Source organism: Babylonia areolata, chromosome 25 (assembly GCF_041734735.1).
Source record: "Babylonia areolata isolate BAREFJ2019XMU chromosome 25, ASM4173473v1, whole genome shotgun sequence".
Lineage (NCBI taxonomy): Eukaryota > Metazoa > Mollusca > Gastropoda > Neogastropoda > Buccinidae > Babylonia > Babylonia areolata.
In genome coordinates, this window is record NC_134900.1 from 29556758 (window position 1) to 29567369 (window position 10612).

The 10612-nt window shown below is 41.6% G+C and overlaps 1 protein-coding gene across 13 annotated transcripts in view; it reads left to right on the forward strand.

The window, feature by feature from the left end:
- LOC143299914 (uncharacterized) overlaps positions 1-10612 on the forward strand; it is a 110642-nt gene that overhangs the window by 25659 nt on the left and 74371 nt on the right. For 8 of the 13 annotated variants that reach the window (XM_076613433.1, XM_076613440.1, XM_076613436.1 and 5 more), the window contains 7 exons: positions 4664-4801; positions 5261-5362; positions 6002-6139; positions 8006-8143; positions 8596-8733; positions 9096-9197; positions 10037-10174. In XM_076613433.1, the coding sequence (XP_076469548.1) occupies positions 4664-4801; positions 5261-5362; positions 6002-6139; positions 8006-8143; positions 8596-8733; positions 9096-9197; positions 10037-10174 (894 nt within the window). Of the gene's footprint in view, positions 1-340; positions 473-643; positions 746-4663; positions 4802-5260; positions 5363-6001; positions 6140-8005; positions 8144-8595; positions 8734-9095; positions 9198-10036; positions 10175-10612 lie in introns of all 13 variants that reach the window. The other 5 variants (XM_076613445.1, XM_076613438.1, XM_076613437.1 and 2 more) reach the window with 5 other exon arrangements.

The following is a 10612-nucleotide window of genomic DNA, read 5'->3' on the forward strand; positions in this document are numbered from 1 at the left end:
CTGCAGATAAATATATAAGATCTTTTTTTAAAGGTGGGTTCAATACTGAACTCATGGACGAACGGGAAACATTGGTTACATATAACATGAAACGAGACGAGGAGGCGACATGTTTCTACCCCTGGGTACAACGATAATCTCTCTCTCTCTCTCTCTCTCTCTCTATATATATATATATATACAGAAAACAAAAACAACAACAACAAAAACACAGATACATCACATGTGATGAATGGCACATTGAAGGAATATATGAATCTCTCTCTCTCTCTGTGTGTGTGTGTGTGTGTGTGTGTGTGTGTGTGTGTGTGTGTGTGTGTGTGTGTATGTGTGTGTGCAGGATGTGTTGCAGGGAGGTACGGGGACCAGTGCACCACCCCCTGTTCCCCAGGATGTCAGAATACTGTGTGTGATCAACAGACAGGACAGTGTTCTCCGTGCAACACTGGTTATACAGGGTTACAGTGTTCAGGTGATCCCTTAGTGTTTGTTGCAAGAGTTTACTTCCTTTAATTATGTGTGTATGCGACTGTTTCCGAATTGCCAATGTGCTTCCGTGCATATGTGTGTGTGTGTGTGTGTGTGTGTGTGTGTGTGTGTGTGTGTTTTGCATGCTAATCTGATACATAATCACTGTTTTCAGAGTGCCAGGATAAATATTACAACACCACCAGCAACACATGCGTCAAGTGCAATGTGTACTGTCGGTCACAGAGCTGTGACAAAGCAACAGGCAGATGTGACGGTCAGTTTGTTTTCCAATGTAACTGCTTCAGGAACATCAACATTATATTACTAAGTAAATACAGAGATTACTGCTGACATGATGACAAACATCTTCAATAGTGCGCGCGCACACACACACGCGCGCACACCACAAAGAGCACAGAATTACATACGTCGTTTGAATCAATCTGATCTTGATTACCTTGGTAACTATATGTTTGAAAATGGTCTAGCTTTGTCGACTGGAATAACATGTATGATGTTGTTTAATTCAGGTGGTAACCCATCTGGCATACCCATTTTAAAATTACTTGATTACGTCATTGATTATAAACAGGTGGTGAAGTTTTCAGGTATTCATCTTACTTCAGAGCTGACATCAAATCAAATCAAATCAAAAACACTTTATTAATCCACATGGAAATTAAGTTGTGCAATCATCATTGTAAACACCGGCATAAAATCATGCGCAACATAAGAAGAGATTAAAACTAGTCAAATAAGAATTCCCAATAGCTGACGATATACTAACCCCCCCCCCCCCCCAAGCCCTCCTCCCCCCCCCCACACACACATACTCATGTTAAGACAATAGGGTATTGCACAACAATATTAACAAATGAAAACATCCAACAAAAAAAGGGTATAAGATTACTAAAAATGACATGCGCGCACGCACGCACACACCCCCCTCGCCCCCGCCCCCCCCCCCCACACACGTTAAGACCATAAGGTATTGTACAACAATACATAAATAAAAACATCAAGGGAATAAATCGCCGTATATATAAGTAAAATCCACACACACACACACACAGACACAGACACACACACACACACACAAACAACGTATGCATGCACATAACATATGTCACGCCAATAAGATTAGAACATTAACATTAAGATACATGAAATCCAAGTAAAATAAGAAAATATTTAAAAATCACTTCCGATCACACACACACAAAAATGCTTGCTTGCCCGTGCTCACCCGCTCAGTCCCACATGCACGCATAATGTCTGCTCCCATACACTCGTCTGCTGGTGAAGTTCAGGTGTTGCTGTGGCGAGTGGGCTTGGGGGGTGGGAGGGTTCACTTAGTGTATTGGATGTTTTGATTGTGTGCGCGAATGGCTGTAGGAATAAATGAATTAATGTATCGAGATGTTCTTGCGCGTGGAGCTCTAAACCTACCACTTATGTCTGACCTTCTGCTATTAATGTCATCACGTAGTGGGTGGCTTACGTCGGTCAAAATTGTTATTAGTCTGTCAGTCAGTTTTCTATTGTGCATGTCACTAAAGGTGTCTTGTCTTATACCCACCACCCCACCCGCTTTCCTAATGACTTTTTCCAACCTGTCTTTGTCATGTTTGGTCAGGTTTCCCCCCCAGCAAAATATGGAATATTCACTTTGATTACATTTTAACAAAGGCAAGGAAAAATATCAATTTTATGAAAATTATAAGCCACTTAACCTTGGGAATGGATACAAAACATTGATTCATCTTTCCATGGCCCTTGTAATATCCAAGATAGCCTATGCACACGAAATATTTTTCAGTACACCTAAATATCTATTACAAAAGATTCAAAGTGTAGACTGTAAGGCTATCAAAATTGTCTTCGGAGTGCCCTCTCATGCATCCAACCAGGAAACATACAAAACAAACGGAATTCTTTCCATAAATGAATATCGTGAGTTAGTAACAGCAAAATTCGCTGTGAGATACACTTCAATGACAAAAAATTTCATTGCTGATGAACTGACAGTGAGATATGACATTGATTTTCCTAAAAGAGCTAGCTATTTCATCACAAGAAACAGTTGCAACTTACGTTTCAAATTTGTTAAAAGAATCTGATGTTAACATGAAAGAGTTAGCAGCAAAACCACATCGCACTCCTATTCCTTTTTGGGAAATGTTGAAAGCAGATTTTGATGTCAGTTATTCTGAAACAAAAAAACGAAGAAAATATTAACATCACAAGTACTGCCAGAATCCATATAGCAGAAAAATATCAGAATCATCTCTATATATTTACAGATGGATCTGACAAAAATACCGGTGCGGCTTTCTATATTCCTGCCTTCAAAGTTGAAAAATCTTACTTTATTGTAAAACATCTTTCTATATTCACAGCTGAGCTGCTACAAGCTCTGACTTACTTAGTGAGCCATCAAATAGTTTTCTCGAAAATAGCATTCTTTGTTGATTCCAAATCAGTACTTTATGCTCTAGAATTATTTAGCCTTGAAACAAGACTTGATTTAGTTATTGAGGCAAATCATTTGGTACATTGTTTGAGGATTAAAGGGACTGAGGTAAGTTTTTGTTGGGTGCCTTCTCATGTGGGCATTCATGGCAATGAAACTGTTAATAAAGCAGCTAAAAGAGGAGCACAAGAAAAATCGACAAAAATACATGTCCGTCTTTCCGTAAAAGAAGCATACACTTTGTTAGAAAAATCAGCATGGGGCCGATTTCATAACCGATGGAAGGAAAAGTTTTTAAAACATAAAGGGACAATATTCCCCGAGGATATTACTAAAGAAAAGATACCGAATCCACCAGCTTGCAATACAAGATTAATAACCTCTACTTTCTTCCGTATAAAACTTGATGCGCTGAAGACAAAGTATCGTAAAAATGTTACATGCATCTGTGGTAAGCAGTTTGGCTTGCATCATTGTTTGTTTCACTGTCAGCAGTTAGGTACCTTCTTGCCCAAGTATTGCAAAGAGAACCGGGTGTCACGTGTGTGCAGATGATTTTTGGAAAGTTATTTCTGACGAGGTTCATATGGTCGAACTTTCACAGGCATTAGTTCATTGCACTATTTCTACATTCTTTTAATGTACTTCAGAATTGCGTTAATGGTTTCTGATTATTATTATCATTATTGAATTATTGCTGTTAAATGTAACTGCATGTTAGTTATGCATTTTTTGGTAGATTTATATATATTTTTTGTTTTCCTCTTCCCTCTCTCATCCCCTGTGCCCCCCCGCACCCAACACCACTCACTTTTTTATCGTCTAATATCACTGATAGTGAGAAGACGCTAACCTAAAGAACGAACACACACACACACACACACATATGTATATATATATATATATATGTGTGTGTGTGTGTGTGTGTGTGTGTGATGTGTGTGTGTGTGTGTGTGTGTGTGTGTGCATAAATTTGAAATGACATGATGTAAAGATAATATTCAAGTGTGTTTGCAAGCAAAATGTAGAATTGTATATGCCATTATAATTGAATAATTGAATGGATTTTTTGTTCAGAAAAAGAAAAGAAAAAAATGAAGGAAAAACAACGGAAAGAGAACATGTTTGCGGAATCTAAAAAAAAAAAAAAAAAAAAAAAATTCAGTAGCTCAAGGAGGCGTCACTGCGCTCGGACAAATCCATATACGCTACACCACATCTGCCAAGCAGATGCCTGACCAGCAGCGTAACCCAACGCGCTTAGAAAGGGAGAGCTATATTGTAATAACATAACGGCTACGAACAAAGACCTGAATGGAGAGCGCACGCGCATGCGTGAGCGCGCGCGCGCACGCACGCACGCACACACATACACACACACACACAGTGGACAAACTAAACGCCACACAAACTAACGTCACACAAAGCAGGTACTGAAAAGCAACACTGTTGGGAAATGCAAAAACAGGAGTGACTCTGATTCAGTGGACTATCACACAAAACCTAAAGGGTCTGGAGATACAACACGACAACAGAGCACAGAAAGGGAAGTGATCTCGGTACTGCAAGTGATCAGACACCACTGAGTGCTACAGATGCTTGTGAAAAGTAAACAGTCACCGATTCTTTATCTGAGACACACATTAAGAAACGATAGCCACATTTTGCGTGTCATATATTTTTGTCTTGAAATAACCGAGACCAATCCTGATGTCCCAGACTGTGTTGACGGTCGGTACGGAGACATGTGCGACAAGAACTGCATCACAGCTAACTGCCGACGGTGTGATCGGGACAATGGCACAGGGTGTACAGAGTGTACACTGAACAGCAACCTGGAGCCTCCAGACTGTACAGGTTAGTTTGGTTCTATACTGTAACACATCCTGCTTCTGTTGTGCATGGTTTAACACATTTGTTAGGGAGTGATAACAGTTTGCTGATGTACAAACTTAATTAATGTGTGGCTTCAGTAAACTACACATGCTTTCATTTTCATGTTGCTCTTTTATAGACACACAATGTTTCTTTTGTCTAGGGTCTGTTATCAAAGTTTCTGTGTGTGTCTGTGTGTCTTGTGTGTGCATGTCTTTGTCTACCTCTCTCTCTCCCTGTGTGTGTGTGTGTGTGTGTGTGTGTGTGTGTGTGTGTGTGTGTGTGTGTGTGTGTGTGTGTCCGTGCAATCATGCGTGTGTCCATGCATTTGTGTGTGTGTGTGTGTGTGTGTGTGTGTGTGTGTGTGTGTTCACAAGCTAGCCTGTGAAAAAGCTTTATCTCACAGTATTTCACTGAATGATACATGCTGACTGTTTTCAGAGTGCCAGGATAAATACTACAAGACCACCAGCAATACATGCATCCCGTGCAGTGACAACTGTGTGTCACAGAACTGTGACAAGGAAACAGGCAGATGTGACGGTCAGTTCGTTTTCCACTGTAACCGCTTCTAGAATGTCAACGTTATAACACTAAGTAAACATACAGATTACTTCTGACAAGATGGGAAACATCTGGAACAGTGTGTGTGTGTGTGTGTGTGTGTGTGTGTGTGTGTGTGTGTGTGTGTGTCGGGTGTGTGTGTGTGTGAAATAACATGATGTTAAGGGTACCGTTATATTGTTGTAACATAATGGATACAAACAAAGACCAAATCGTCACGGAGATAAATATAGACTGAACAAATATAGGAGGCCTAGAAGTTCGTGATTCATCATTCAAAACTAAGTATCACACAAACTAAAATACCACAAAAATAGTTAATGACATGCATACTGTTGGGAAATGTTATCTCACAGACAGAAGAAACTCTGACTGACCCTCAAAGAAAACTAAAAGGTCTGGAGATTCAAAACTGCAACAAAGCACAGAAAGGGAAGTAATCCCTGGTATTACAAGTGATCAGACACCAGTGAGTGTGACAGTTGCATGTGAAAAGTAAACAGTCACTGACTGAAATTTTGCTTCAGACACACATTAAGAAATGACAGACACATTGGTCCATTTTGCCAGTTAAATATTTTTGCCTTGAAATAACCGAGACCAATCCTGATGTCCCAGACTGTGTTGACGGTCGGTACGGAGACATGTGCGACAAGAACTGCAGCACAGCTAACTGCCGACGGTGTGATCGGGACACAGGCACAGGGTGTACAGAGTGTACACTGAACAGCAACCTGGAGCCTCCAAACTGTACAGGTTAGTTTGCTTCTGATACTGTAACACATCCTGCTTCTGTTATGTATGGTTTACCACATTTGTTAAGGAGTGATAATAGCTTGCTAACATACAAACTTACATTGATGTATAGCTTCAGAGGTTTTTACACATGCTTTTCATTTTCACGTTGCTCTATATAGATACGCAATGTTTCTTTGTGTGGGGTCTGGTGTCACAGTGTGTGAGTGTGTCTGTGAGTCTGTTTGTGCTTGTCTTTATCTGCCAAATGTGTGTGTGTGTGTGTGTGTGTGTGTGTGTGTGTGTGTGTGTGTGTGTGTGCATGAGTTTGAAATGACATGAAGTTAAGAGAATATCGAGGCGTGTTAGCAAGCAATATGCACAATTGTTTTTTGTTTGTTGTTGTTTTTTGCTGCCCAGTCATCTGCACCGTTTCAGTGGCATTACTCCCACGCCGCTCATTCCGAGTCCCCTAAATACAGCCACACCCGGGTTCGTCTGACACACTCCCAGCGTCGGTAGTGCGCAGGGAACTATTGATGTTAGGTCGCCAGGAGGCCACACACCAGAGGAGACCCTGCACTGCTGCTGAGTCACTTCGGTGGTGTTCAGTGCTGCCTGTTCTGATTTAATGTACTTAGGACACCACCTACTAAGCCCCCTACTAACGACAATAATGGCTTAGTCGCGGAGCCAGACTGAGTCAGCGTCCCTCCCAGAGTGGAGACCTGCCACCACGTCCCTCCAAGAACAGCCCCCCATGAATCTGCCGACACTGAAGACATTGGCAGGACTCACCCCAAGCACGGAAGTGGAGGGGTATCGAAACTGAGGTCACCATGAGAGCATGGCATAAAAGACCACAGACTTTGGGACTGTTTTGTTTATACTGATGATGATGAAGGAATATGAGTAAGACGATGACGATGTTGCTAAGGAGGTCCATTTTGGTTTGGGACTACATGACAAAGCTGTACTCTACGCTTCCTGTCATAATGATATCCCGACGTCAACCAGGCCCGAGAGATACAGACACTTGCAGTGTTGGTCAGGTGATTAGCACAACACACCCGAAGACGCATCCGTGAAGTGGATGATACTCGACTGTGTGGTCCCAGTCTCCCCATTTAAGGCCATAGCACACTCAACTCTGGGTAGGAGCCGGCTGCGGACCGAAAATCCCACCTCCGCTGGGAATTGAACCCGCGTTCTCCCAACCGTCAGTCCGCAACGCTAACCACTTCGCCACGGCGGCTGGTAATATGCACAACTGTATATGTTGTTTTTACTGAACTGATTTTTGTCAGAACAAAAAGAAAAGAAAAAAAAGAAGAAAAGCACAGGAGAATGAAGGGGGCATGTTTGTGGCATATGAAATTCAAAACAAACGTGATACGCCACTTGAATTAAAAGAACACTACCAGCATGTGATCACAGCTTTTCACTGCAGTAATGAAAACAAAGAAACAGTTATATTGTAGTAACATAACGGCTACAAAGACCAAATCTTCACTGAGACAAATATAGACTGAACAAAAATAGGAGGCATACAAATTCGTGATTCAGTATTCAAAACTAAACGTCACACAAATACCATAGAAACAGTTACTGACATGCACTACTGATGGGAAATGTTATCTGACAGACAAAATTGACTGACTCAGCTGACTGTCACACTACACCTGAAGTGTCTGGAGACACAACACTGCAAGAAAGCACAGAAATGGAGGGAATCCCTGGTACTACAAGTGATCAGACACCAGTGAGTGTGACAGATGCATGAGAAAACTAAAGTCACCGACTCTTTACCTGAGACACACGTTAAATCAGCCCATTTGCGTTTGAAATATTGTCTTGAAATAAATGAGATCAATCCTGATTTCCCAGACTGTGTTGGCGGTCGGTACGGAGACATGTGCGACAAGAACTGCAGCACAGCTAACTGCCGACGGTGTGATCGGGACACAGGCACAGGGTGTACAGAGTGTACACTGAACAGCAACCTGGAGCCTCCAGACTGTACAGGTTAGTTTGGCTCTGACATTTTAACTCTCTCTGTACGAACGACAAAAGCGGCGATGAGGACAGTTTCAGCGCTGCTGACATCGTTAACATGTTACAAGCAGGAGATTCTCACTTTCGTGAATGAAAGAATACCGCATTTCTAACGATGAAAGCCATGGGCTCGGCCATTCCGATACCCACTGGACATCAGATGGGATCTATGTGGGGGGGAGGAGCACTGATTTGAAAATATTTTTAGATGAGTGGGGGAAGACAGGCAGAAGCTGAGTGAGTGAGAAAGAGAAGTAATCCCTGGTACTACAAGTGATAACCAGTGAGTGCGAAAGCTGTGTGCGAAACGTTAACAACCACTGACACTTTACCTGAAACACATGCTAACAAACTACAGCAGTCCATTTTGTGTATCATATATTTTTGTCTTGAAATAATTGAGATCAATTCTGATTTCCCAGACTGTGTTGATGGTCGGTACGGAGACATGTGCGACAAGAACTGTAGCACAGCTAACTGCCGACGGTGTGATCGGGACACAGGCACAGGGTGTACAGAGTGTACACTGAACAGCAACCTGGAGCCTCCAAACTGTACAGGTTAGTTTGCTTCTGATACTGTAACACATCCTGCTTCTGTTATGTATGGTTTACCACATTTGTTAAGGAGTGATAACAGCTTGCTAACATACAAACTTACATTGATGTATAGCTTCAGCAGACTTTCTTTTTCACGTTGATCCTATACATATACGCAATGTTTCTTTGTCTGGGGTCTGATGTCACAGTGTGTGAGTGTGTCTGCGTGTCTTGGTGTCTTTGTCTGCCTCTGTGATTGTGTGTGTGTGTGATTGTGTGTGTGTGTGTGTGTGTGTGTGTGTGTGTGTGTGTTCACAGGCTAACCTGTCAAAAAAGCTTTGTCTTACAGTACATATTGAATGATACATGCTGACTGTTTTCAGAGTGCCAGGATAAATACTACAAGAACACCAGCAATACATGCATCCCGTGCAGTGTCAACTGTGTGTCACAGAACTGTGACAAGGCAACAGGCAGATGTGACGGTCAGTTTGTTTTCCATTGTAACTGCTGCAGAAACATCAACGTTAGAACTTAAGTAAATATAGAGATTACTGCGGACATGATGGCAAACATCTGCAACAGCGTGTGTGTGTGTGTGTGTGTGTGTGTGTGTGTGTGTGTGTGTGTCTGTCTGTCTGTGTGTCTATGTCTTTGTCTGTGTCTGAGTGAAATGGCATGATATTAAGATGATACAGAAATCTGTTAGTAAGCAATATGCAAAATTGTATATACTATTATAATTCAATGATTTTTTGTTCAGAAAAAATAGACAAGAATAAAGAAGGAAAAGCAAAGTTTGTTGAATCTAAATGTCAAAACAAACGTAATCAGCTACTTCAATGAAAAGAACATGACCAGCATGCATTCACAGCTTTTTAATGAAAACAAAGAGCTACATTGCAATAACAAACGCCTACAAAGACAAACCGTCTCTGAGACAAATATAGTACAAATATAGGAAGCCAACAAATTCGTGATTCATTATTCAAATCTGAACGCCACACAAACTAATACCACACAAATAGACACTGACATGCACTACTGTTGTGAAATGTTATCTCACAGACAGAATAGACTCTGACTGAATTGATTGTTACAGAAAACCAAAAATATCTGGAGACAACACGGTAACAATACACAGAAAGGGAAGTAATCTCTGGTACTGCAAGTGATCAGACACCAGTGAGTGCGATAGATGCATGCGAAAAGTAAACAGTCACTGACTTTTTACCCGAAACACATGTTATGAAACTGAATCAGCCCATTTTGCATATAACATATTTTTGTCTTGAAATAACTGAGACCAATCCTGATTTCCCAGACTGTGTTGACGGTCGTTACGGAGACATGTGCGACAAGAACTGCAGCACAGCTAACTGCCGACGGTGTGATCGGGACACAGGCACAGGGTGTACAGAGTGTACACTGAACAGCAACCTGGAGCCTCCAGACTGTACAGGTTAGTTTGGCTCTGACACTTGAACTCTCTCAGCACAAACGATAAAAGAGGCGACGAGGACACTGTTTCAGTGCTGCTGACATCATTAGCATGGCCGGTTATTTTTCACTTTCGAGAATGGAAGAAGACCAGGAATATCTCATTTGAATCAATGAAAGCTATACGCTTGGCAATTCAGATACCCAATGGATATCATATGGGGTCTGTGTGAGGGGAAGACCACTGATTTAAAATATTTTTAGATCAGTGGGGGTAGACAGGCAGAAGCCGTCCTGTCAGTCCTGAGTGAGTTGATACATCCTGCTTCTCTTGGGCGTGGTTCACCACATATGTTGGGGGGTGATAACAGCTTTCTAACATACAAACTTGCATTAATGTATGGTTTCAGTAGACTTTGCACATGCTTTCATTTTCACGTTGCTGTTATATAGATATGCG